This window comes from Mus caroli, chromosome 8, assembly GCF_900094665.2.
Source record: "Mus caroli chromosome 8, CAROLI_EIJ_v1.1, whole genome shotgun sequence".
NCBI classification, from domain to species: Eukaryota; Metazoa; Chordata; class Mammalia; order Rodentia; family Muridae; genus Mus; species Mus caroli.
Window position 1 is genome coordinate 97,369,905 of NC_034577.1, and position 27,010 is coordinate 97,396,914.

The 27,010-nt window shown below is 48.5% G+C and overlaps 2 protein-coding genes across 4 annotated transcripts in view; one reads left to right on the top strand and one right to left on the bottom strand.

Moving 5' to 3' along the window:
• Prmt7 (protein arginine methyltransferase 7) overlaps positions 1-21,841 on the top strand; it is a 42,246-nt gene extending 20,405 nt beyond the window's left edge. The window contains exons 6-18 of the mRNA XM_021170781.1: positions 4,359-4,471; positions 6,540-6,781; positions 6,968-7,148; positions 11,459-11,586; positions 12,579-12,714; positions 13,746-13,829; positions 14,249-14,296; positions 15,102-15,191; positions 17,305-17,466; positions 18,611-18,685; positions 20,472-20,632; positions 21,345-21,441; positions 21,626-21,841. Coding sequence (XP_021026440.1) covers positions 4,359-4,471; positions 6,540-6,781; positions 6,968-7,148; positions 11,459-11,586; positions 12,579-12,714; positions 13,746-13,829; positions 14,249-14,296; positions 15,102-15,191; positions 17,305-17,466; positions 18,611-18,685; positions 20,472-20,632; positions 21,345-21,441; positions 21,626-21,796 — 1,688 coding nt within the window. The 3' untranslated portion in view covers positions 21,797-21,841. The remainder of the gene's footprint in view (positions 1-4,358; positions 4,472-6,539; positions 6,782-6,967; positions 7,149-11,458; positions 11,587-12,578; positions 12,715-13,745; positions 13,830-14,248; positions 14,297-15,101; positions 15,192-17,304; positions 17,467-18,610; positions 18,686-20,471; positions 20,633-21,344; positions 21,442-21,625) is intronic.
• An 859-nt stretch (positions 21,842-22,700) lies between these two features.
• Positions 22,701-27,010, bottom strand: part of Smpd3 (sphingomyelin phosphodiesterase 3) — an 85,912-nt gene continuing 81,602 nt past the window's right edge. For all 3 annotated transcript variants that reach the window (XM_029480347.1, XM_021170783.2, XM_021170782.2), the window contains exons 7-8: positions 25,754-25,916; positions 22,701-25,509 (exon numbers count right to left, since the gene is read on the bottom strand). In XM_029480347.1, the coding sequence (XP_029336207.1) occupies positions 25,408-25,509; positions 25,754-25,916 (265 nt within the window). In that variant the 3' untranslated portion in view covers positions 22,701-25,407. The remainder of the gene's footprint in view (positions 25,510-25,753; positions 25,917-27,010) is intronic.

The window sequence follows — 27,010 nt, forward strand, 5'->3', positions numbered from 1 at the left end:
GGTTTCTCTGTGTAGCCCTGGCTGTCCTGGAACTCACTCTGTAGACCAGGCTGGCCTCGAACTCAGAAATCCGCCTGCCTCTGCCTTCCGAGTGCTGGGATTAAAGGCATGCACCACCACGCCTGGCTTGGCCCAGTTTTCTTAATGAAGGTGTTAGAACCTTATCTTCAGGTCAGAAATTGTTATAGTTTTGGCAGAAAGTATTACCTGATACATATATACCCCCCCCAAAAAAAAAAAAAAAAAGATCTCAAAATACCTTTGGAAAAGGTATATATAGTGGCATCTAGAAAGAGAAGTCATATATCCAGAGTGGAACTTGTTACTTTATTGCTCACACACAGGTACTTAGAATCACTGTGATAGATCTAATCACCCAAGCCATCATCTTTGATGTGCCCTATTCATTTTACTTCCTGAGTGTGTTTTCCACTTACCACGCCTCTCCTCATCTCCACTATGCCTCTAATATCTCACACAGGCTATTAGAATAGTAAACCATTGTTCATGCTGACTGGTCATGCTACCTTTTCTCAGAATTCTTTGAGGCCCCCATCCACGACATCTAACGTTTAAACACCATCTGCTCTCTCATCTCTTGCCATTTTACTCACCTGGTGCATACTGAACTTCTTGGACTCTTAGCTAATCTCTCACAGCCTCATGGTTTTTGCTCGCCTTCTCCATTGCTTACCTAATTCCGTTTACTACCTGTCTAGGTTAAGGCAGTAGCAGAAGCAAGTCACTGTAGCAGAACTTTTGGCTACTTTATTGTGTTCTTTTTCCTACCTTTCTTCTCCCCTCCAATCCCTTAAAATCTCCCAACACAAGCTGGGCGTGGTGGCGCACGCCTTTAATCCCAGCACTTGGGAGGCAGAGGCAGGCGGATTTCTGAGTTCGAGGTCAGCCTGGTCTACAAAGTGAGTTCCAGGACAGCCAGGGCTATACAGAGAAACCCTGTCTCGAAAAAAAAAAAAATCTCCCAACACTAGGTAGAAGAGAAAGAAGGTTAGAGGGGAAAGGGGTCATCGGTCTCCTTAGACTGCTGACTGAGGCATCAGGTTCCTTGGGACAAGTTTGGTCTTCGAAGTCAGGATATCAGATTTCTTGTAGTCTCTCTGCCCGCAACCACTGGACAAACCACAACAACAGCTGGAGCAGTAGCAGCAGCCCTGTCAGGCATTTTTATACCTCTCAAGAGTCCCCAGAATTCCAAATCATAGTCAGCTGCTGCAGACAATCACAGTCGGAAGCAGCCCCATATCCCAACCTGGGGTGAAGGCAAAAACATATTCACATAACATCTCTGTGTCTTTAAAGAAACTAAAATTCTCACTGCATGTCACAGCTGCTGAAGTCTCTTCTGTTCCTGGAGGCACCTTCAACACCACTCTTCCTGTGATCTCACTGCTTTTTGTAAAGACCATCTTTTTTATTTTTTAAAATAAGATTTATTTTATGAGTGCGGGGTAGCTGTCTTCATACACATCAGAAGAAGGCATGAGATCCCATTACAGATGGTTGTGAGCCACCATGTGGTTGCTGGGAGTTGAACTCAGGACCTCTGGAAGAGCAATCAGTGCTCTTAATTACTGAGCCATCTCTCTAGCACTATGTAAAGATTACCTTTAAATGACTGCACAACACTGTCCTTTGCACACCTATTTTCTTTTAAGATTGCTAGTACTCAGATTGGCCTGGCACCTAACAGTTTTCTCCAGCCGTTTTTTTGGTTGTTTTTTTTTTTTTAATTTTTGTTTTAGGTTATAAGTACATCATTTCCCCTTCTTCTTCATCATGTTCCTATATACTTCTTTGTTCTTTTTCAAATTCATTTCCCCCATTTTATTTATTTATTTTACACACACACACACACACACACACACACACACTTTTCCTAAATATATAAATATAGCGTGCTCAGTCTATATGACATTACTTGTATGTATGTTTTCAGGACTGACTGATATGTCTTCCCTTCTGAAGATTGTCACCCTTTCCCACCAACCCATCCCCAACTTTCCTCAGTTGCTTGTGTGTGGTTCTTTGTGAAAGCTTGAGGCCCGAGAGCTTTCCCCATCTGTGTTAGCATGTCTACTTCTTGGTCTTTGTTTCTCAGCATTCTTGACAGTTGGAAGCAGCTTAATGCTTTTGTGGGTCACTCACATCATTCTTTGTCTATATAGTTCTTTTTATTTGTTGCTAAGCGGTGTGCTGTTGTATATGTACACCAAAATTGGTCATGTTTCTTAATGCCGATACTTTTTTCATCTTTTATACATGTTAGTTTTCTGTTGCTGTGATGAGACATCATGACCAAGGCAGCTTCAGAAGGAAAGGGTGTTTGGGACTTACAGATCCTGAAGGATAATAGCCCCTCACCACCAGCATGAGTTCACTTGGCAGTAGTCAGGCTTGCTGGCTGGAGCAGCAAACTCGAGAGCTTACATTTTGAACAGGAAGCAAGAGGCAGACAGCAAAACCGAGAGTGGCTCGTGGCTTTGAACCTCAAAGGTCACTTCCAGTGACATAATTCTTCCAGCAAGGCCATACCTCCTACATCTACCCAAACAGCACTACCAAGTGGGGAGCAAGTATTCAGACATCTAGGCGTATAGGAGACATTCTCACTCACCTGCAAACCGCCCAGCCTACCTTCCTTCCCTCTTTCCTTCCTTCCTTTTGCAAGGTTGGCACCAAATTGGAGTTTCTTCTGCGTCCTGTGTTGGAATCACATAGGCTTGTCCATTGTGCCCCTTTAGTGGTTAGAGTAGAGTGGCCCTCATAGATAGGCTCATATGTTTGAAGGCTTAGTCAGCAGGGAGTGACACTGTTTAGAAGTTAAGAGGTGTGGCCTTGTTGGAGGAAGTGTGGGGATGGGCTTTGATGTTTCAAAAGCCCATGCCAAGCCTAGGCACCCTCTGCTTGCTGATCATGATGTAGCTCTTAGCTCCAGTTCCAACACCACACCTGTGGTCATGCTCCCTGCCACCATGTCGATAGTGGACTAAACCTCTGAAAATGTCAGCACACCCCAGTGACAGCTTTAACAGTTCTCTCTCTTCTACCCTCCCTCTTCTTCCTTTCAAAGAGTTTTTCTGTGTAGCCCTGGTTGGCCTGGAACTCAGAGATCCACCTACCTCTGCCTCTGGAGTGCTGGGATTAAAGGTGTGCAGCACTACACCTGGCTTCAAGTCCCCCATCTTAAGAGGTGGCTTGCTGAGGTTTTTGTTTTGTTTTGCTATGTAGCCCAGGCTGTCCTCAAACATACAGGTCTCCTGCTTCTGCCTCTGAGGTGATGGGACTATAGGTGTGTACTGCTGTATCCTGCACAAGAGGGTCCTCATTGGCAAGTTAGAAGTCTTCCTCTATTTTCCTCTTTAGCTTCCACAGTGGTGCTACTTCTGCATTCTGGGTTTTTTGTTTTGTTTTGTTTTTTTCCAGTACCCAGTTATGTCTCCTAATTTTGGTTCTTCTTTCTCACTTTTGTTGTTTTTTGTTTTCTGAGAAAGGGTCTGCTCTGTAGCCCTGGCTGGCCTCACTGTGTGGCTACTGAATGTCAGGATTAGGCGTGGGCCTTTGGTACTTTGTTACTTACCTTCTAATTCCAGATGTGGTCTCCCCCAGGAGTCTGCTCTGAGGCCTTAAAATTAGCATCTAAGTTTGGAACCTGTACCTCAGAGATGGATTACCCTGAGTCTGTGTGGCAACAGTTGTTCAACTATCCATTGCATTCATGTGATGAATTAGGACACACCTGGTGTAGCTGCCATTTTTCCAGGCTCCTCTGCATCGCCCCTCATACATTTACACTCATTTGATAAATGCTAGGCTCTGAGAAGTTCCATCCTTTCCCTCATTCTTAGAAATACCAGAGTTGAAAGAAGTGCAAGCAGGCTGTTGGTGACAAAACCAGAAAGAGCAGTGCAGAGAGGACCATTCCTGACTCTGTTGTTACCATGTCAACGGTTTTTAACCACTGGGAAGTGAGTTACAGATAGATTTCCAGATACTTCAGCATGAATATTTGCTCTCAATGGCCTGAACTTTTTTATTTTTCTTTAAGATTTATTTTAAAGTGTGTGTGTGTGTGTGTGTGCACAAATGCCTGAACATGTGAGTGCAGTTGTGGGCAGAGTCCCGAAGAGGGCATCAGAGCTGGAGCTGGAGCAAATGGGTTCTGAGCTGCTAGATGTGTGTGCTAGGGATGGAACCTGGGTCTTCTGCAAGAGCAGCGCATGCTCTCACCCCTGAGTCGTTTCTCCAGGTCCGACTTTCGATGTGTCTCTTCGATGTATTTGTCATAAATATCTTTCCTAGTCTGTTACGAGTTTCTGACTCTGATCTCTTTTTTTCAGATGGTGACTTGCCATGTCGTGCTAACATTCTGATCACGGAGCTGTTTGACACAGAACTGATTGGGGAGGGAGCACTGCCCTCTTATGAGCATGCGCACAAGCATCTTGTCCAGGTAGTGGCTCAGAGCCTTCCCTGGGAGGGTTGGGATTGCAGCCATCATACACAGCCCTTCAGAATCTCCATATGCCCCAGGCCTCCCTTCAGTTCCTGGCAGCTAAGGTGGCAGTAGTGCTGAACTGGAGAAACTTTGGCTTATAACTCCCAGCTGTGAAAAATCCCCTTCCCTGCTGGGTTTTCAGGGCCTGGTGATGGATGCAGAATGATATAGGACTACTAGGCAGGGAGTTAGAACCACAGCCAAGTAGGTGAGGGGGACTCTGCAGGTGTCCAATTGACTTTGTCACCCTAGATCAGACTTTGGGGAGTCTAATGCCAGGTGCTTCATTGTCAGCGTATTTAAAACACAGGACAATTTGGGGAAAGTCCCCCCCTCCCCCAACAATCATTCCCGTTCTAGGTTTCCTGGTGGTGGCACATACCTTTAATCCCAGCACTTGGGAGGCAGAGGCAGGCGGATTTCTGAGTTCGAGGCCAGCCTGGTCTACAAAGTGAGTTCCAGGACATCCAGGGCTACACAGAGAAACCCTGTTTTGAAAAGAAAAAAAAAAGAAAGTAAAAGGGAGGAAGGAAGGAAGGGAGGGAGGGANACACACACACACACACACACACACACTGTTCCAATTCTAGGTGTACAATAAAGCATAAGGTGTGACTGCATAGAAACTCAAGTGCGGATGAGGGTGGGGTCTAGGGCTAAAAGGCCTAGAATCTAGTGTCATCTCTGACCGATAGTGTAGAAGTCAGCAGGCTGAAATGCATGTGACATCTCCCCTAAAGGCCTAGGGAGGGAGAGTGTGGGATAAACTTTGTGGGGGATCTAGGTGAGGTCTGCCTTCACAGAGACATCAAGTCATGTCAAGTCATGTCATGTCAAGTCATGTCAGTGTCCACTTCCAGACCTCTTGCTGGGAAAACAGGTATTTTATTTCCTCCATTAAGCAGAGGCCCCAGTGTGTGTGTGTGTGTGTGTGTGTGTTTGTTTTTTTGAGACAGGGTTTCTCTGTATAGCCCTGGCTGTCCTGGAACTCACTTTGTAGACCAGGTTGGCCTCGAACTCAGAAATCCGCCTGCCTCTGCCTCCCAAGTGCTGGGATTAAAGGTATGTGCCACCACCGCCCGGCTCCAGTGTGTTTAATATTCCTGGTTCCCTAGTGTTTGGGGTCAGGAAGACTTTCATGTCCCCCAAGAGAAATGCGCATGTGTGCTGGACAAATCCAGCAGGCCTGAGTGAGCAGCTGGCTGCTCGTTGTGTTCACATCCAGGAAGGCTTCTGTCTTATGTTCTGGGGTTCTTCTCCCCTTTCCTGCCCTTCCAACTCCTTAACACTAGATGAGAGAGGAAAAAGGAAAAGGGTAAAGGAAAGAGATCCCTGAGTAAAGACAGGGTGGGAAATCAGGTGAGGTTAGACTGCTTCCTGCGGCTATAGGGCCCTCAAGTTCCCTGGGGCAAGTTTGATCTTTATCATCAATATACCTAATTTCTTCTTTTTGTTGTTTCTTCTTTGTGTATGACTGCTTAAGAAACTGTGATCAACAACCCACCCACCCTGCCTTTTGAGGCCCCATAGCATTTATATACCCTTTGAAAAGTTCCCAAAATTCAAATTACCACACAATCACAGAAACTCCCTGCAGCTGGTAAAATCTCGTCTCTAGACTAGATCATAGTCCCCACACCTGGGATTGAAACAAAAGCACAGTCCTATTTTTGTATTTTTTTTTTTTTAAGAAACCAAAATTCTCACAACATTTAAGGGTTCTAGGTAACTAGGAACTCACCTTAAGTCATTTTAGTACTCAAAGCTGAGGCACAAAGACTGTAAGTAGGTGGCTAGTCTAGACTACATAACAAGACGTTGTCTTTAAAATAATCATGACTTTAGGCATGGTGTGCTTGCTCTTCTTTCAAGAAGTAGGGCAGAAAGCAGTTTACTCTTCCGGCAGGGAAGGTGTTAGAGTTACTAAGGCAGGCAACTATGGAAACTTTGGACACGCGTGAGGCGCTGGGGAGGAGGCACCAGACTTACCGCTGTGTTGTTGGTTGTTGTGCTGTAAACCTAGGAAGACTGCGAGGCAGTGCCTCACAGGGCAACTGTCTACGCCCAGCTGGTGGAGTCCCGAAGGATGTGGTCCTGGAACAAGCTGTTTCCCGTCCGTGTCCGCACGAATCTAGGCGAGCAGGTCATCGTCCCCCCCTCAGAATTGGAGAGGTGTCCTGGTGCGCCTTCAGTCTGTGACATTCAGCTGAACCAGGTGTCGCCTGCTGACTTCACTGTCCTCAGTGATGTGCTGCCAATGTTCAGGTACTGCGGACCCTCCCTGGGTGGCTGTTCTTTGAGACATTTGATTGGATGTCTTCCTTTATGGAACAGAAACCTAGCTGAGTCCTTTCCACATCAGTACCATTGTTGGGCAGGTCTCTGTGGAAACTTAACAGAGGGGTGTGTGTGAGTTAAATTATGCTTCAGTTCCCAAATATTCTTCCACAGTGTGGACTTCAGCAAGCAAGTCAGCAGCTCGGCAGCGTGCCATAGCAGGCAGTTTGTACCTTTGGCGTCTGGCCAAGCACAGGTGGTTCTGTCCTGGTGGGACATTGAAATGGACCCTGAGGGCAAGATCAAGTGTACCATGGCACCCTTTTGGGCACAGACAGATCCACAGGAGCTTCAGGTAAGAGGCAGGAACTGAGCACATTCCGTGTAAGTCAGGAAACTTTTGTTTCTTTTTACCCCTAGATCACTGTATCAGTCAAAGGCAAAGAAGAAATTGTCTTTTGGGAAGACAGACATGTACACATACAAGGACTAGGGACTGGAAATGTACTCAGTGATAGAGCACTTTCATAGCATGCGTGAGTCCCTGCGCTACATAGTGAGCACAGCTGAATATGTAGCAATGATGAGGAACAATGGCCTGCTCTCCAAGACGAGTCTGAACATACATACTGAGATATTTGCACCTCTCAAATATTACAAAGAAAAATGATAAGAAATAAAATCAGCACAGCCTGCCAGTGTGCCATAAGGTGGACCTCTCTGAGTGGCTGACACCAGTGGCCACAGTGAGCAACAGAGTCTTAGTGAATTAGTTCCGCCATTCTCCTTGTCCTGGCATAGTCAGGCACCTCCTCACCTTCTGCTGTGGTCCAGGGGGCTCAGTCAACTGGGAGTGGAGAACCTCACTGCCACTGATTCAGGATCCACCTTCTCCAGCTCAGGGTAAATGAGCCAAGGAATGTGAACTAGAAAATGGAAATACTAGTCAACATATAAATTTTCACCTTTAAACTGCTATGCAATAAAACAACATAAATGAACTCTAATGAAATACTATCTTTTACCTATTAGTAAATAAAAATCAGAACGTTTGGTGACAGATGTTATGTTTGCTTGTGTGCAGAGTGATGCACTTGCAAGATAACCGTCGTATCCTTAATTCTGTAGGAAACGAATACCAGAAAGGCCACCTTTAAGGACCTGTGTCTCTCACGCTGTGTCTGTCAATGGACAGGCAGCTCTCAGGGCACAGGTGCAGAGTTCACAGCCTCCTGGTATAGCGTGTGTGGGAGGGGGAGGGAGGTGTTAGGGAACCCTGGGTCACTCAGGGTTCAATTCATACAGTATAGGGAGAAATAACAAACCGGAGCGAACCTAAGCTCTTTGTCCTCTGTTAGCCTTTATATTTGAATAGACATCTTAGATACCTGCCTTTTGGATAAATCCAGGAACAGTGGATGAGCTATGTCTCAGGCAAGTGCAGCAAGCCTTGCCTTCATTTGCATCCCTGCCACTGGAGTCTGACAAGACCTAATTCCCTTAGTTTCTAGAAATAGCAATGAGCAGGTGGTCACCCTATTAGAGTTGAGCCAGATGTCTTTTTTTAATTTTACTTCCTTGTGTGAGACAAGATCTTGCTATATAACAAGCTGGCCTGAGCTCACAAGGTAGCCCAGGCTGGCCCAAGTTCATGGTCCGCCTTCCTCAGCTTCCTCAGGGCCGGGATCACAGGTTTGTGCTACACATCTAACTCGGGCACCGACTTTTTAGGATAGTTTATTTTTTCAAATGCTAACACCTTATTTTCTAAAAACCAAGGCATATATATTATAGGTTATAAGAATATACCGGTCAGGTGTGGTGGCGCATGCCTTTAATCCCAGCATTCAGGAGACAGAGGCAGGTGTATCTCTGAATTTGAGGCCAGCCTGGTCTATCTAACAAGTTCCAGGCCAGCCAGGGCTACATAGTGAGGCCCTGTCTCCTTGCCACCAAAATTAATAATAATAATAATGGCTTGTTTTATTCTGTATCATAGTCTTTGTCATTTGTACATGTCTTTGAGTTTCCTTATGTGAAGTGTGGCACATGTTCCAGGACAAGAATCTGGCAGGGGACAGGGAGCAGAGAGGCACCTACCATCTCAGGTGTGGGTTTCCAGGGTCTCAACCTGCTCTACCCACCAGGCTTCCTGCTATGGTTTTATACCGTCCCACACATATTTGTGTGACTATAGCTTTATCTTTTCTACTTGTTTTCTTTATATGTTAGATTTAAAAAAACTTTTTTTCATTATTTTATGTTTATGAGCACACTGTAGCTGTTTTCAGACACACCAGAAGAGGGCATCGGATCCCATTACAGATGGTTGTGAGCTACCCTGTGGTTGCTGGGAATCGAACTCAGGACCTCTGGAAGAGCAGTCAGTGCTCTTAACCACTGTGCCATCTCTCCAGCACCTATATGTAAGGATTATCACTATTTATTAAAGGTTAACTTGGGCTCAAGTGAACTCAGTGATAGAATCGTTGCCTAACATCTGACGCCCTGGGTTTTGTTTTGTTGATTGTTTTTTTGTTTTTTCCAGAAAGTCTCTCTGTAGCCCTGGCTGTCCTGAACTCACTACGTAGACCAGGCTGTTCTTAAACTCACAGAGATCCACCTGCCTCTGTCTCCTGAGTACTGGGATTAAAGGCATGTGCCACCACCATCTGGCTGCTCTGGGTTTTTAAATGTCCAGTCAGAATCTCTGTAAATCATGTTTCACAATGTAGAATATTTTACTTCTCTTAAAGACTCCATTTAATTCAAAGGAATAAACTATAAAAACTGACTTGTTTTAAGCTTTTGGGTGTGTGTGAAACAGTGTGGTATGTGTATGAGCTATGTGAATGTAGTGTATGTACTTGTTAGTACTGTTAGTGTGTGCATATGTCCCTGTGGGTGGGCCTCTGCATGGATGTGTGGAGGCCAAAGGGCAGTCACCTTCTGTCTTCTTTTTTTTTGTTTTTTGTTTTTTTGTTTTCGAGACAGGGTTTCTCTGCGTAGGCCTGGCTGTCTTGGGACTCACTCTGTAAACCAGGCTGGCCTGGAACTCAGAAATCCGCCTGCTTCTGCTTCCCAAGTGCTGGGATTAAAGGCGTGCACCACCACTGCCCAGCCCATCTTCATTTTTTAAACATGATCTCTTACTGAACCTGAAACTCATATTATTATTTGACTCGGCTGGCTGCCCACTCAGGGATGCCTCTGCCCTCTCCCACATCCCAGGTTGTAGACACCACCTGCTTAGCTTACATAGGTGCTGGGGATTCAAACTCAGGCCCGCAAGCCTTTGCAGCAGTCTCTTTACCAATTAAGCCATCTTCCCCAGCCCCTATTTTCCTAATTGTTGTTTGGATCAATTGTGGAATGGCAGAGTAAGTGAGGAGGACACTGATCATCCCTTTACTTCAGCTTAATTAATAATTGTTACTATTCTCCACGCTTGCTGTGTCTCTGCTTCCTTTCCTCACTGCACTCTGTTTCTGCTCAGTCATTTGATAGTAAATTACAAATACCTGACAACTTGACTCTTTGATACTTACAAGAACCAGCTGGGCGTGGTGGCACATGCCTTTAATCCCAGCACTCGGGAGGCAGAGGCAGGTGGATTTCTGAGTTCGAGGCCAGCCTGGTCTACAGAGTGAGTTCCAGGACAGCCAGGGCTATACAGAGAAACCCTGTCTCGGAAAAAAAAAAAAAAAAAAAAAAAAAAAAAAAGAAAGAAAAGAAATTTCCTTAATTGTCCTTAAGTGTTAGCTTTTGTTTTCCTAGTCTAGGATCCAGTTAGATACTATGTATTATATTTGACCTTCCTGTGTTTTAAAGCCACTTAGAAGACAAAAGGATATTTTGTGTTTTAAAGCCTTCCATATCTCCCAAGAGGGCTTAAAACAAGGTTTCCCCTTGGCAACTAGGTCAATTTTGGTTGTGAGCCAGAGAATTTTTCCTTCCAATGAAATATGACTCCCAGTCCAGCAGGTGAAGGTAAGAACGTTGGCTCTTGTGCTAGCTAGTGTATGTCAACTTGACACAGGCTAGCGTCGGTTGGTCAAATGCCTCCATAAGATCCAGCTGCAGGGAAATTTCTTAATGAGTGACTGATGTAGGGCCTAGCCATTGTGTAACCCCTGGGCTGGCAGTCCTGGGCTCTGTAAGAAAGCAGACCTGAGCAAGCCATGATGAGCAAGCCAGTAAGCAGCACCCTTCCACGACTTCCGCCTCAGCTCCTGCCTTCAGGCTACTGCCCTGCTTGAGCGCCTCTTGATTTCCTTCAATGATTATCGGAATGTGGAGGCATCCATCAAATAAACCCTTCCCTTCCCAACCTGCTCTTGACCATGGTGTTTCCTTACAGCAGTAGTGACCGTAGCTAAGGCAGTGCTGCTCTGTGAGGAGAGCAGAAACTGCACTCGTCCCTTCTCAAGTTACCGCAGAAGACCACTGCCCTCGGTGATGTATTCTAAAGTCAGGAAGTTTCCAGAAAGCTTTTGGGACACTGGCTTCTCTGATTAGATTTTTTTTTCTTACTCTTTAGGGCCGTAGTAGGCACTTAGAGTCTGTGCCATGTCTCTGTGCAGCTGATAGTTGGCTCTGGGCTGCTGGGTTGGAAGCATTGCTGTCACAGGTTGGTGAAAGCTGGCTCTCTGCTCCTCATTTCAGTGGCGGGACCACTGGATGCAGTGTGTGTACTTCCTGCCGCAGGAGGACCCCGTTGTGCAGGGCTCACCCCGGTGCCTGGTAGCCCACCATGATGACTACTGTGTGTGGTACAGCCTTCAGAGAACCAGGTATGCCTGTTTGTTGTTGGGGTGGAGGACTAGCCCTCAGAGACTGCATTGATGTAAACTGTCTATGGACAGACCTTGTAGAGATTTGAATGGGCAGATTTATACCAGAACAAAATAAAATGAGCAAGGGCCGGTATGTGGGTGAAGGGGCTTGTAGCCAAATCTGATGACCTAGGTTGAATCCCCAGAATCCATAGTGCAGGAGAGAACCAATTCCACAAAGCTGTCCTCTGACTTCTACATTTGTGTTACGGTACTCCCCAGCCCCACACACAAAATAAAAAAAAAATATTTACAAGGGCTGGAGAGCTGGCTCAGTGGGGAAGAGCACTGACTGCTCTTCCAAAGGTCCTGAGTTCAAATCCCAGCAACCACATGGTGGCTCACAACCATCCATAATGAGATCTGATGCCCTCTTCTGGTGTGCCTAAAAGACAGCTACAGTGTACTTAAATATAATAAATAAATCTTTAAAAAAAATTTACAAAGCAAAAGTTTGTGGGTATATCAGTGTGTTTGTGTTTATGTAGAAACTGCTATAGATTGATAAGATTTATTCAAAACAAATATAGGAAAAATAAAGACTCACAGGGCTCTGTAACCTGTACTGTGCTGGTGTCCCACTCGCCTAGGGTCTCGGAGAGACCTGTGCGTGCATCTCCCAGGGTCTAGGCTGAGTTCCGGTGTTATTCCCTGTGCTGTGTCCTCGTGATCTCTGGTTTCCAGTTTGGAATGTTTTCTTTTTAAAGATTTATTTATTTATTTTATGTGTATGAGTATATTGTAGCTGTCTTCAGACGCACTGGAAGAGGGCATCAGATCCCATTACAGATGGTTGTGAGTCACCATGTTGCTGGGAATGATGGTTGCTGGGAATTGAACTCAGGACCTCTGGAAGAGCAGTCAGTGCTCTTAACTGCTGAGCCGTCTCTCCAGCCCCTCCAGTGTGGAGTATTTATCACTTATGTTTGGCTTTTCATCTCCCTGCTCAGCGCTGATGAGAATGACAGCGCCTACCAAGTGCGACCTGTGTGTGACTGTCAGGCTCACTTGCTCTGGAACCGGCCTCGGTTTGGAGAAATCAATGATCAGGACAGAACTGATCACTATGCCCAAGCCCTGAGGACTGTAAGTGTCCCTCTGTGTGTGGGGGGGGTCTCACTGCTTTGCTTATGGTGTGTTGACATTTTGTTTTGTCTCCTTGTTGCTGGACTATCTTCACTTGGCTCCATCTGGAGCAGACACTAGAGAGCCTGAGAGCTTGTCCTGAATTCTCCTTGTTCTCTGCTCTGTGAGGTCTGTCGGGTGTTCTCTCTTCCCGTAGTGCTCCCTTGAGAGCCTTTCCCGTCCAAACCTGCTCTGCTGGAATTACCTCTGGGATCACAGCCCCACCTTCAGCTCTGCCTCTTCTGTTTTTATCTGTTGCACCTTTCCAAAATCCCCTAGTATATAATCTGACCCGGAGCTCTCTGACCTGGGCTTCAGCCCAGGTGGAGTTGAGAAGGAGTCTCCGGGACCCCTTGGAGTTGTATACAGAAATATATCTGCACGTGCATACATTTTGTGGGGAGAGAAGACTCCAAGCATAAATTCTTCTCCAGTGGATCTGTGACCCATAAAGGCACCCCTACTTTTAGGGAGCCCCTTGAAGGGTATATGGGCCAGATGGGGAAGAAATTCGTCACCATGGACTAGAAGGTACCTTCCTGCTAGTGTAGCAGGTCTTAGCTGGGCCTTCTGACTGGGTTGTGCAGGGTGTTTCCTACAGCAGGCCCCGGTGGGAAAGTGAGGAGTAAGGGCCACAGTGTGTGCTGAGGAGGCAGGTGGGTTGGGGGTGTGTGTCAAAAAAATTGAGCTTGGCTGTGAGGAAGAAGAGATGAGAGCTGATGTATTCAGAAATCTGTTGGGCCTGGAGAGAGGCTCAAAGGTGGTTGTGGGCACTTGCCTCTCTTCCCAAGGACCCGGATCTGACTCCTTGTCCTCACAACCTGCAGTGGTTACAAACCCACATGAAGGCAAAACACCCATACACATAAAATAAAACTTAAAAAAAAAAAAAAAAAGCCTGTGGGTGGAAATGGGGAGGGAAGCACGTCTGTTAGCTTGTCAGGAGGATCTGAGGATTGAGGAGCCTGTGCTCATCCTGCCCCTTCCTGCAGGTGCTGCTGCCAGGTAGCATCTGCCTTTGTGTGAGTGATGGCAGTCTCCTCTCCATGCTGGCCCATCACCTCGGAGCGGAGCAGGTACCACTGGGCTGTGCCTTTCTGTTGGCTTTGTGAGGGCCCTTCTTCTCTTTTCAGTCTTCTACTTATTTTTCTTTTCCAGTTTGTTGTTGTCCACTTTTTTAAAGGTTGGCTCTTGAGTTAGGGCATGGTGTGGTCCAGGCATGGGATTCTGGGACCAAAGCAGATGCAGCTTTTGTGGGTGTGGTGGGCTTGGTTTGGGTGCTGAGGACGTTTATTGTTTCCATATATGGTCAGGAACAAGTAATGGCTACGTAGCTGCAGCATAGGATTCTGCGTTAGCCACCTTCTAGAGTGAATATCCAGTGTAGCTGTGTCCCAGGAAGGGAGCAGGGCCAGGCCGTTTTCAGTATGCTCTTGACAAGGTTTTCCTCTTGAGTGTCTACCCTCTGTAACTCCATGTCCTGTGTTCTCTTCAGGTGTTTACAGTTGAGAGTTCAGTAGCTTCCTATAGACTGATGAAAAGGGTAAGTGACAATTGTTACCAGATTCATGCGGGGCCTGTTGGACCTGTCCTCCCAAGTCTGGGATGGATGACTTTGCATGGCAACCAGGAGCTGGAAGACAGAGCCAGTCCTGCTTCATGGCTGTAACTCAGAGCAGGCCTTTTGGCTTTGGGGCAGACATAGGATTTTTGTTTGCTTTTTTTGAGGTAGGGTCTCACTAACTTGTGTCTTAACTGCTTTGGCTAGGTTGTAACTCACTGTGTAAAGCAGGCTGGCCTAAGCTCACAGAGGTGTGCGTCTCTGCCTCCCAAGTGCTGAGATTAAAGTTGTGCACCACCATGCCAAGCTTCTGGCATCCAGTCAGAAGCAAATGTTTATGCTCTGCCTTTAGTTCTTGTAGTTGAAGAAGTTTAGTCTTTTCTCAGTTCACATAAGACTAAGAAGCTAACATCTCTGTGTAAATAGAATTGAGTGATTTGTTCCTGGGAGTGACCTACTCTACCAAAACTGCAAGACCAATATAGGTCCTGCCTGATGAGATGCCGTTTGCTCATGACCTTTTTCCTGGTCTGTAGGAGATCCCCAAAGAGATGTTTGCACAGCTGATAAGGTGGTGCCTCAGAGCCGTGTGGTCAGCACTCAGCAGCCGTGGTGACTTTGAGAGGTGTTAGTTTCTAGCTTTTTATGACGCTGCAGATTGAACCAGGCCAGTGGCACATCGGGCAGCACTCCACCCTAGAGCTGCATATACCTTCTGCCCAGCAGTTGTTTTCCCCTGGTCCAGAACAATGTATGAGTGTAAACAGTTACATTCTGTCTTTCAAAGATCTTCAAGGTTAACCACTTGGAAGATAAAATCAGTGTCATCAATAAACGGCCTGAGTTGCTGACAGCTGCAGACCTGGAGGGCAAGAAGGTAAGGAATGGGAACTTCATGTTGGACTGGGGCTGCTTGGGTGGGGACAGAGTAGCACAAGGTGGCCTAAGTCCCACCCTGCTGCCTTGGCTAAATGCTGTGTGATGTCTCTCATGTAGCTTGGCCAGGCAAGACCTCACCTTCAACACTATGAGAGTGGGTGAGAGTTCGTATAAAGCCCAGTGAGCTGTGCCTCTCACAGGAGAGCAGAATGGTTTGTTGAGGTTAAGGAACACAGAGGACTGCCTCTCCCTTTCCCCTCACACAGAGTCCTTCAGGGGATTCTTCCTGCTCAGCCTTTTCACCCCCCAACCCCAGAACTGCTCTTCAGGAAGGAACCCTGGGGTTGGGTTACTAAACACCAGCTCCCTGCAGGCTTTTGTGTGTTTTGAGCCAGGGTTGTTCTTTAAACTAGGTTGACACCTCATCCCACTGAGATCTTCCTACTTCTGCCTCCTGAGTGCTGGGATTAAAGGCCTGTGTCACCATGGCTGGTTGTGTGTGACTTCTTAAGAAGCCACTGAGGGCTGGAGAGATGGCTCAGCTGTTAAGAGCACTGGCTGCTTGCTCTTCCAGAGGACCTGGATTCAATCCCCAGCACCCACATGGTGGCTCACAGCTGTCTGTAACTCCAGTTGCGTTTCTGACATTTACACAGACATTCATGCAGACAAAACACCAATGCACATAAAGAAAAGAAAAATAAAGAGAAGAAGCAATGACTGCTGCACTGTTGTCCAGCAGTGTGCGAGGATTCCTTGTGTGTTCTCTCCTTTTGAGTGGGAACACACTTGCTGTCGTTGTGCTTTGACTTTGTTTCTTCTTGATAGCCAGTGATCGTGAGCATCTTTTCATGTACTTGTCAGCTGTGTGTAAGTCTCGGTTGATTATGTGTGTAAGCCTCTTGCCTATTTCCCCTCATGCTTTTTATAAAATGACAGCTGGGATTTATCCATACAGCATACAAGTCACTCATTTAAAGTGTATGGCCAAGTGATGTAACTGAAGCATGCGGCTATCACCAGGTCAGCTTGAGGGCATTTTTATGACTCTCAAAGATACTCTTTTTCTATTGGTGGTTACACTCATGTGTTCCCACCCTCTAGGCCGCCACTAGTTTACTCTCTGTCTCTGGGGATTTGCCTATTCTAGATGAATAATATATTTGAAATCATGCACTACATGGCCCTTTCTAACTGACTTCTTACACTTAACATATTCAAGGCTCCATATACATTGTAGTTTCAGGGTGAACCCTGGTCTGACTTGTGCTGTGTCCATTGCCCGTCCTCTGCTTCCCGTTCACTGAGGCCATGGAGAGTCTCAGACCCTGCCTGGGCTTTCCTGGCCCACACAGCCTGAGTGCTGTAACGTTCCCTTGGAGTGTCGCCAGTCACCTTTCTACTTGCAGTGTTCTGCCTGTATACCTCATGGTCCTTAGAAGGATCTTTTAAAGTACATGCTCTATCTTTTGAATCCCTGGCTAAAGCTTTTAGGAAGGCCTCTTGCCTTCAGGGCAAGTTGGGCCTCCTTAGCTATTTGAATCCTGGCTGGTCTGGCCTCCTCTCACTGGCCTGCCCACATCCTCTCCTGACTTAGGTCTAGAGGGCCTTGCTTTCACTCACACCCTTGCTTGGTCTCTGCCCTTTGGTCTGACTTCTGACTCTTAGTCATAAACCTGTTTGCTTATTTCACAAATGGTGATGGAAATGCCGTCTGCCAGGAACCTTGCTGCCAGTGTCCACATCTGCTTGGGTTCATTGACAATGACATGTTGTTCATCTGGTATGGATACACTGGGGTGAAACAGTTGTTTGTGGATTGGCAGAATTCCTTCAGGAAGCCCTCTCTGAAGCCCCTGCATGCACCTAACCTCGGCTTCTTTCCAGTAACGACTGCCCCCTCCCCTGTTTGTGTCCTTCCTCTGTTCTGCTGTCCTCTGTATCCTCAGGAGCATGTTCATTTGTTAACTGAGGGAATGAATGAGTAAATGAATGAGTGAATGAATGAATGGACGGACAGACGGACTGTTACATGCTCCCGTGAAATTGCTGAGTGCCCCTCACGTGTTAGCTTCACTCCTGACACTTGGTTTTTCCTGTCCTGTTGCCAGGTCTCCCTCCTCCTGGGTGAACCCTTTTTCACCACTAGCCTGCTGCCATGGCACAACCTGTACTTCTGGTATGTCCGTACCTCTGTGGACCAGCACCTAGCACCTGGAGCTGTGGTGATGCCTCAGGCTGCCTCACTGCATGCTGTGATTGTGGAGTTCAGGGTAGGTGACCCAGGACTCTATGGAAAAGCAACAGAGGTGGGGAGGCTGTGTGCCCGAGAGTCCCAAGAGTGCTTGAGTGCAGAGGGAACAGCTTGGGCCCTGCCGACGACACTTTTCTTTTCTGCATCAGTGGTTGCACTTTTAAAAAGCAGTAATTTGACATATGAAATGGAAATGACTGTGTGTTGTCATTTTACAATTGTGGCTTATCAGAATAATTAAAGACATAAATTAAGTGTTTCAGGAGGCACGCTGTGACTGTGCAGCTCGCCGTGCTCTTAGGAGAATGGAGGCAGCGGCTGTTAGAGCGTTCCGAGATGGGGACTTCTCTTTTTTTATGCAAGAAGGAATTGAAAAGCTTCATTTGAATTCTCTCATCAAAGCAGAAGCACAGTAGTCACCAAGTCATTTTGGGAAAGGCATTTTTTTATTAAAAGGATTTTGAAGTGCTTTGTACCTGAAATGGAGAGTGAATCACATTTGATATTCTTGTAAGAGAATGGCTCTATCTTAGCCTCATGCTTCCATCTCTTAATTTCTGGGCATTTTTCTGTTATTTACCCAATGGAATTTCCATACGGGTCTTGGCTCTCGTGACTGAAGAGTGGCTGTAGAAAAGTGTGCTTATTCTAACCTGGCTAAGGCAGGAGATGGACTGTCCAGAGTGTGCTGGGGGCCTTCTCTCCTTTCATGCTGTGTTCACAGACCTCCAGGTCCCTGAGAGCTGCCTACAGCATCCTCAGTCTAGGAGTTCTAAGTAATTGTTTCCCTAGGAGGAGACTTAGTGTCATGTCAGTTTACATATTCTTAGACCAGTCTGTTACACAGGCCACTCTAGCTCTTCGGTGTCTTTGTGGCTTTTTCCGTGGGGGTGGTGGTGGGGGTGATGGTGGGGGTGGTGGTCTGTGTCTGGTGTAGAAGAGCATCGAGCTATGCCTCTGGGTCTGCCTGTTGGTTTGTTGTGAGTCAGTGCTGGCCTGTAACTCTCAGTGTAGCCTCAAATTCACAGAGATCCGCTTACCTTTGCCTCCCCAGCACTGAGATTAAAGATCTGTGTCACCCTGGCCAGCGTCTCTCCTGACCCATGTCCATGCAGCCATTTTTGTGGCCCAGGTGGGTAACCAGGACTGTTCTTCCTCCACAGGACCTGTGGCGGATCCGGAGTCCTTGCGGTGACTGCGAAGGTTTTGATGTGCACATCATGGATGATATGATCAAGGTGAGCAGGCTGTCTAACCTGCTGCGTGTTATTCCACTTGGAGCTGAGATGAGATGATTAATAGTTCAGCCTAGGATACTCAGCAGGACTGCCTCAAATCTAAAAAAATAATTAAAAAATAAAACAAACAAAAAACCCTCAAAGGGCTGGAGAGATAGCTCAACAGTTAGGAGCTCTGGCTGCTCTTCCAGAGGACCGCCATTAGATTCCCAGCGCCCATATGGTGGCTCACAATCATCTGTAACTCTAGCTCCAGGGAGTGTGATATCCTCTTCTGCTCTCCATGGGTATCAGGTGTGCAAATGGTAAACAGACATACATGTAGACAAAACACACATACTCATAAACAACAACACCCAGAGTCCATTTAATAGAGGGTGCAGGGGACCCAGAATATAGCTTGGTGATAGTGTACCTGCGCAACATCCGTGTGCTCTGAGGTTCAGTGTCTGGTGTCGCTGAGAACATAGACAGTAGGCAGGCATACAGCTCTGAGATTCAGCTCATACATCCTACCCAACCTTTCACACAGACACAGAACTCTAGCAGGGCCTAGCGTGGGCAGCGTGAATGGTACAGAGAGAGTGTCTGCTTTAGATGATGAGGCCAGCGTTGCCATTTTGTTTGACCCACTATGAGCACTAACTGAGAACCATTGCATGATACCAGTCCCGTGCTTCAGCATCTGGATTGAACGTGGGAAAAATACACACAGAGGTGTGTGTACCCTCCCCTACCCCCCCCCACAGAGGCGTGTGCATCCCCCCACATACACAGAGGGGTATGCACCCCCCCACACACACACAGAGGCATGTGTACCCCCTCCACACACAGAGGCATGTGTACCCCCTCCACACACAGAGGCATGCGCACCACCCACACACACACATAATTTAAACTATTAAAAATAAAGCTTGAAGAAGATGGCTGCAAGGCATGGTGGCCCTGTCATTAAACCAGTGGGAGACAGAGGCAGGGGGATCTCCCAAGAGTTCAAGGCCAGCCTGGTGAACATAGTGAGTTCTAAGACAATCAGAGCTGTGTAAAGAGACCCTGTCACAAAAAAAGGAGGAGGAGGACGAGGACGAGGACGAAGAAGAGATGTCTACAGAGGTAGAATCTCTGCTGGGCGCTGTCAGGGGTTGGTTGACTTCGTGCTTTCCCAGGCTGCAGCCCTTCTGCTCTGGCATCCCCCTGCCGCTGTGCCTCTCCTCTCAGTGCTTCCCCACCAGGTTGCAGGGAGCTCCAGCTCTGTCAGCCTCTCTGGCCTGGCCTCCTACCTCCCCCACCCCTTTGTATCTTGCCTTTTCTACAGTGAGTTCCCAACTCTAGCTGAGCCTCCTGCCTGGTCTCACTTCATCCAGGCAATGTCCCCATCCTTCCTCTGCCCACATGGCCTCCTTGTGCTTTTCCCAGCCACTGGCTTTGTTCACACGTTCCTCTCTCTGAGCTTCTGAGCCCCTGTTGGGTGCTATCATGTAGTGGGCAGTGCCAGAGAGAGGTGAGTGCCTGCCTGGTTTTTTCTCCCGAAACAAAGACATTTGGTCAAGAGTAGGCATTGTCATTCCTGTTTGAAAAGGAAGCTGAGGTTTGGAGAGGCAAAGTGGCTTTCTGATGGATGAACATGGAAGGGAGAGATCTGGCTCTTGTGACCAGGAGCCCAGGTTGTGACAACATGCTGCTCCACATGACTGCAGGTGCCCAGGAGGATTGGGCCACAGAGACAAGGGTGTCCCTGGCTGGCTGCAGTTCGTCTCTACAGACCCCATGTTCTCTTCTCCTCTAGCACTCCCTGGATTTCCGAGAGAGCAGAGAGGCAGAGCCACATCCACTGTGGGAATACCCCTGCAGAAGCCTCTCCAAGCCTCAAGAAATCCTGACTTTTGATTTCCAGCAGCCCATCCCCCAACAGCCTATGCAATCCAAGGGCACAATGGAGCTGACAAGGTGAGTGGGAGCTGCTGGGAGTTGTGGGGTGAAGACTGTAGGGGGCTTAGCAGCCACACAATTGTGAAGGACAAACAGCCTGGAGATTCTTAACTCCTGGGCCAGGACTTATGCTTTTGCATTGGGGGTGTGGGGGATGGGTCCCACGGCCTCTGGGCATGGGCGGGTGAAGGAGAACTGGGGTGAGCCTTGCTCACCTTCTACCTGCAGACCCTGAGCCAAACTGCAAATAGGAGTTTGGTTACTATGGTTACCCACTGGCCCATTTTCCTGAATTCCCTTAGGAGTTAAAGCAGGTCAGGATTGGTGAGGCTACTTGCTGCAAGGTGTGGGAGACCCCACGCAGCTCCAGCTCCCTTCACAGTAGATAAGGTGCTGCCTCCTACCTATGGGAGCCATATGTCAGAGCTCTTCTGCACCAGGGACAGGCAGCAAGGGCAGGGCAGATGTCACTGTCCAGGGAATCTTCATTGTCCGCCCTTGGGCGCAGCTGTACCCAGAGGTCTCCGTGCTCAGGCTGTAAGGACTGTGCGCTTGAGAGCTCGGCTGCTCTGGCTCTCTGTTGTGTCTAGCCTTTACCTACGTGAGTAAGGAATAATAAATATACTCCTGACTGGGAGGGATGGCACTGGTTGAGGTTTCAGAAAAGCAGAAAGAGTGCTGCTGGACTCCCCCATGGCTGCTGACTGCTTGGCTCTGTATTCCCTCCCAGACCAGGGAAGAGCCATGGGGCTGTCCTGTGGATGGAGTATCAGCTCACTCCAGACAGCACGATCAGCACCGGCCTCATGAACCCTGCAGAAGACAAGGTAGGCCCACGGCACGAAGCCTAGAGTGTGTGTCTGCCCTAGAGCTACTTGTAGCCCTTGTGCTCTGAGTGTCCCTGTGTGGGGCAGAGCGCTCCCGGGTGGTCCAGGTTATTTGGCACTGTATGCGCTGGGAAGGTGGCCTGGGTGCCGGGACCCTCCTCATCCTTTGCTGCTCTTCATGCAGGGGGACTGCTGCTGGAACCCGCACTGCAAGCAAGCTGTGTACTTCCTCAGCACCACGCTGGATCTCAGAGTGCCTCTGGATGACCCTCAGTCAGTCAGCTATGTTGTGGAGTTTCACCCCCTCACTGGAGACATCACCATGGAGTTTAGGCTTGCAGACACCTTGAGCTGATCTCTTATTGAGAAATAAAATGGCCAGCAGGCTGCAGACTCTGAATGGCTTGTGGCTCAATGGGGAAGCAAGGCTGAGGAACTTATCTCCTTGTGTGCACCTACTTGACATCTGCACAGCATCAGGTGTGGCAGGCAGCATGGGCTGGCGAGTGACTGAAGAGTTCTGAATTAGCCAGGGAGAAGAGTTTGTGATCCTGAGAATCTAGGAAGCCCTGGGACTGTGCTGCTTCCTGTTCTGCCTGGAGAACTGAGGAGCGGCTTTCATTAGGACCAGTGCAGGACTGCCAGCTTAGCTGAACCTGCCTGGCCTGTCTGCTTTCAAGGAAGTTCCAGGTCTCCGAGAGAGAATGGCCTCCCAGGGAGTTCCCTGGGGCCCCTGGGGCGTCGTGACCCTGTTAGGGTCTGGTTTGAGAGGACTAGGATACCCCAAGCAGCTTTACCAAGCCACATTCGTAAACATTTGTGTCCCTAGTGCACACTAGCAGGTGGATTGCTAAGCCCTGAGACCCAGATGCCAGGCTGTGGTTCACAAGACCATCATCCAGCAGTTCCTGTGGGACGGCACTGGGAAGAAAACTAGGAGAGTAGCCACCTCCTGTCTGTCTGTCTGTGTCTGTCTGTCTGTCTGACGGCCCCTGCTGTGATGGCCTAATCTTGCTGAAGCAGAAAGTGCAAATTCCCAGTCAGCCACAGCCTCGTCCCACCTCTGCCCACCCATGCGTGCACTTGCAAGTGACCACTCAGTTCTGAAACAATCTGGGAGGGACCGAGTAGAACCAAGGTGGCAGACCTGGGCTGTGTGCTCAGTCATTTCCCAAAGTCCCTAGGCTGGGATCAGCTCTGGAAGTCAACAGGCTCTCCCCAGTTTGTCCTGAAAATAAGGCTAGAACAAGACGCCGAGCTTGAGCCTCCTCACGGGTTTATTTTCTCCTCAGTCTCCGTCTTCCTTTCAGCACCATAAAGGAAAAATCCACCTCTTTTCAACTTTTTTTTTTTTAAATCAGGCATAGAGATTGTTTTTTCTTCTAGGGAAGAATCGTCTGGATATATATTTGATAATGTTTTACCAAAACCTTAGGTGTCTTACCATATAAAACCCCTAGTGTCCCATAGGATACAATACAGAAAAAAAATACAGAAATTAAAAAAGTTTCTTCTTTTTCTTTTAAAACAGTATTTCTAAATCTGAGCAAGTTAATACAATAGTTAAAAAGCATCAAGGTTAATATTCATACTTAAAACTCCAGGTGGTGTTGGACAAATAAAGATGAATTGGATGGTCCTTGCTAAGCTAATACACTTCGCCATGCTTCCCTTGAGAGGTCCTGGGCAGGCAGAGCCGGTTAGGAGTCAGGTGATCCCTGTGTCGGCCTTAGATCTAAGTCAGAGAGTCTGGGATCCTGGCAATGTCTCTTCTGTTTTAAAAGTTGAAATAGAAAGGCCTGGCAGTACAGGAACCCTGAGTCTACAGGCAAACCACAGCAGAGTGTGTGGCAGATGGGCATGGCCTCAGTGCTGAGATGTGTAGGGACCTGAAGGCAGGCAGGCTGTCCCTCCTCTGGATTCCAGAACCTGACCGTATAGAGGTGACCTTGTGATAACAGAGGCACAGGGCAGTACACCTTGCCTAAGGATGCCCTGGGAGTTGGGAAGGAGAGAAGGATGCGGCTCTGACTCCAAACGTTTTACCCTAACCCAGGTTTAGGGACCCTGACCGTGGCCTCGGCCTCCTCTACTCTCCTTGTGCACAGTGCCATTGGTTTGAGGATTGGGCCTGCCCCATGGTACCTTGAATGGATGGGATCCTGGTTGTTTCCAGGAGTTAGGGGCCTTTTATCCCATGAGGGCTTCCCAGATTCCTGGGAGGCCAGGCCCTGGCAGAAGAGGGGCACAGCAGAGAACCCAGCAAGGCTGTCCTAACTCTGGACACTGGAGCATGGGCAGGGTTCTCTAGGCCAAGAGGTTAAGAGACCAGTGTCTCCAACTATCCATGCCCTAATTAAACTGCCCATACTCTGAAGGATCACCGCTCAGCACAGCCTGGCGTCTGACAAATGTGTGCCCCTCTGGATCCCTCTTGCTACTTGGTGGGTGACAAGGCACAGCTTCAGGGCACCAACATTTTAGAGGTCCCAACCACAGGGGCCTGATGCTCCCTCCATCGTCGCCAGGCCAGATACAAGATCAGAGCACTCTGAGGAGACTGTCAGGAATACCCAAATAGTCCCTCAAATCAGTCGCTCAGCAGCCTGAGGCAGACGTCTTCCCTGTATGGTCCAGGATCAGCCTCCCTTCTCTGAAGGGAGGTCGGCAGGGTCAGTGTGCTCTTGGGCACCTGAGCAGGACCAGGTATAGAGCAGTGGGCTTCTAGCAGCCTTACTGTGCTGAGCTTGGGACTGGCTCTAGTCACACGTTGGCAAGAGTGGCTTCTGGATGCTGTCTGGAATCAGCCCTGCTCTAGACAAGCAGTGGCTGTTGGCTGGCCACCTGAGCTTGCAGTGGTAAAGAAGCCATTCTCTCTATCTTGGTTTCCTGCCACTTTATCCAGGGTAGCCATTGTGGAAGGGTGGGCCTGGGAGGCCAGAGGCGCAGCCTGACTTGGGGGCAGGCAAGTGGTTCCTGAGCTCAGCCATACATGGATGAGGGAAGTCCTCAGGAAGAGGCTAACCCAAGGGGCCCCATAAGAGGACATGTTGGGTAGGAGAGAAGCTACAAACCTGTGGGTTTCAAAGTCAGAACCCCCGCCCCCTTATATTCTGGGTCCCCTTCGTGTACAAAAGTGATGCCCTCTTGGATTTCCTGTAGGGCCCCAGAGCTGGTGTGAGTCTCCTACAGGAGCTGCTGGGGTGACCAGAGCCAGCTGGACCCTGCTGTATGGGCTGGGGAAGAGCACAGCCCTACCCAGTGACTTACAGACCCTAAGGGAAGGGTGATTTTGTGTGTTTTTTTCTGTTTTCTTCTTAAAATGTAATCGCCCTTGAATGCAAGACCCTGGGAAGAGCCCTGGGCTGGCAGGTAATGACAGCCGTCAGTCACTCCCCACCAGGCTGGAGGGGGGAGAGCTGGCAGCTGTGCCCAGGAAGTGCTTCTTTGGCTGGTTCTGATTGTGTTTTTTGTGTTTTGAGTTTGGCCTTTGAGGCCCGAGCAAGGGGTGTGGGTGCTACAGTGTGGCACATGGCATGCGGGCAGTGGGCATGCGAGGGTGCAGGCATGCGAGACAACATTGGCAGCAGACACAAGTAATGAACCCTGGACAAAGCTTGAGAAGAGATACAAAGAGTACAGAAACCCGGTCCTCGTACTAACCCTTGGGTTACAAACTAGGTTGTGCTGTGTATTTCTGTAGAAAATCGTGACTGAAAGAATGGCACTGATCAGGCACCCAGGGGCTCCCAGGCTGGCCCGAGTCCTCTGTCCGCAGAGATGGCCCAGAGGCACAGAGCAGCCTGGTTCCCAGGCTTGCAGGGGATTGATGGGCTCGCCCTTCCCTGTCCCCTGCCCTCCTTCCCCCAGCACTAGGTGCTCAATGGAGGGCACACAGCCCAGGCACGGGCTGCAGCTTGAAGGGCCAGCAGAGGCCCCACTGATTGAGACTGTGGCATGGCTGGTCTATGCCTCCTCTTCCCCTGCAGACACCATCAGTCGCATGGCCACAGGGAGGTGGTCGGTCAGGCCGGACAGCTGGGTGATAAAACTGAATTCTTCTACCTCCTGGGTTGGGGGAAAGAGGTGGAAACATTCTTATTAGCTCCAGAGAGAAGTGCTCTGTGAAGGGGAGTGCCGGGGGCAGGGATTGACAGCCCAGGGTGGGAGGCTCCAGATGGAGGGCCAAGTGGGCTAGGGTTGTTCAGAGGATTTCAGGCTGTGGGAATGATGGATTTCATTTTAAAGGAGCAGGGTCCGGGGGATGGATTCAGAGTACTATCCGTGGCTGCGGGCCCAGCCTCAGACTCACAGCTTTCCAGTCAGGGCACAGCCCCTCCTCGGCGTGCAGCATGTAGTCGATGCGGCGGCCATTGCCCTTCAGCAGATCCTTCCGGCCCTTCTGCCCAGCCCCTGGGCTCTTGCTGGTGGGGAAGGCCAGATACTCCCTGCGGCCTTCCTCGCTCTCCAACACCCTGTTAGGCAGAAGGGAAACAAGCTAAAGTTCTGGGCCAGTCCTGACCTGTGGAGCCAAACTCTCCATAACGTAAGAGGGAGAAGAAGGGGAGAGCAAACCTCTGGGTTTAGACCTGCCCGTATTTCGGCTCCACAGAGGGTCTAGCCAGTGGGAAGAGGCCTTCCACTATCCATCGCAGGTTGCTCCACCTCAGGCTAGCCAGTTTCCCCGTCCCCTTCTGTACTCTGGATACTGGTCGCAACATTCCTGGCTTGTGGTCATGTTAGGAACACCCATCTCCCAACCTCTTCTTCTCTTTGAGCCAAAAGCACCTTGTCTGAAACCTCGGGCATTTTCTGGAAGCCCCCAAGACTATGTAATATTGGCAGGGGCGACCAGGACCAGGAAAGGACTCCATTGGAGGTCTCAGCTATTTTACCAGTGTGTCCTTAAGAAGCAGTCACCATCATCTATCTTGTCACCAAACTTCTGAGTGCTCTTTCCTTTGTAAAATGAGTTGTTACTATGACCCCTGGTTTGGGGGAATGTGCTCAGAGCCTGGAAACGCATGGGGTATCTGCATGCCTAACACAGTTCCTTGTAGCCTTTCCCCTGAGAACCCAAGCAGCCCCAGGAGAGCAGAGGAGCCCTGTAGGCCCATTACCAAGATCAGGTTAGACCGGGAGCTGGCATGGGAGACACTGCCCAGGCCTCCAGGTGGTTAACACTAGGTAGATTTAAGTGCCTGGAGAGACCAGGCTGGTAAACACGGTTTTCTACAGGTTTTTATCAGCCTTAAGATAAATACACTAATGACATTCAGAACATTGTTAACGGCTCAAAGATATAATCCATTACTGTCTTTTGCTTTGATGATTAATTCCAGCATCAATGATCTGAGAGTTACTAATAGTCATTTTTTAATCATCTCATGAAAAGATAATTTTCTCAGCATAGGGTGATGTTTCAAATTTAGTCTATAATGTAATTAATTGGCTCAAATTAGCTGCAAGGAGCCATGGTGGTGGCTCTGTACATTATCAGGCTGTGAATTATAAATCCACTCTGCTATTGGCCTTTCTTTCCACTGGATCCTTTAAGGAAGCCTTGCTG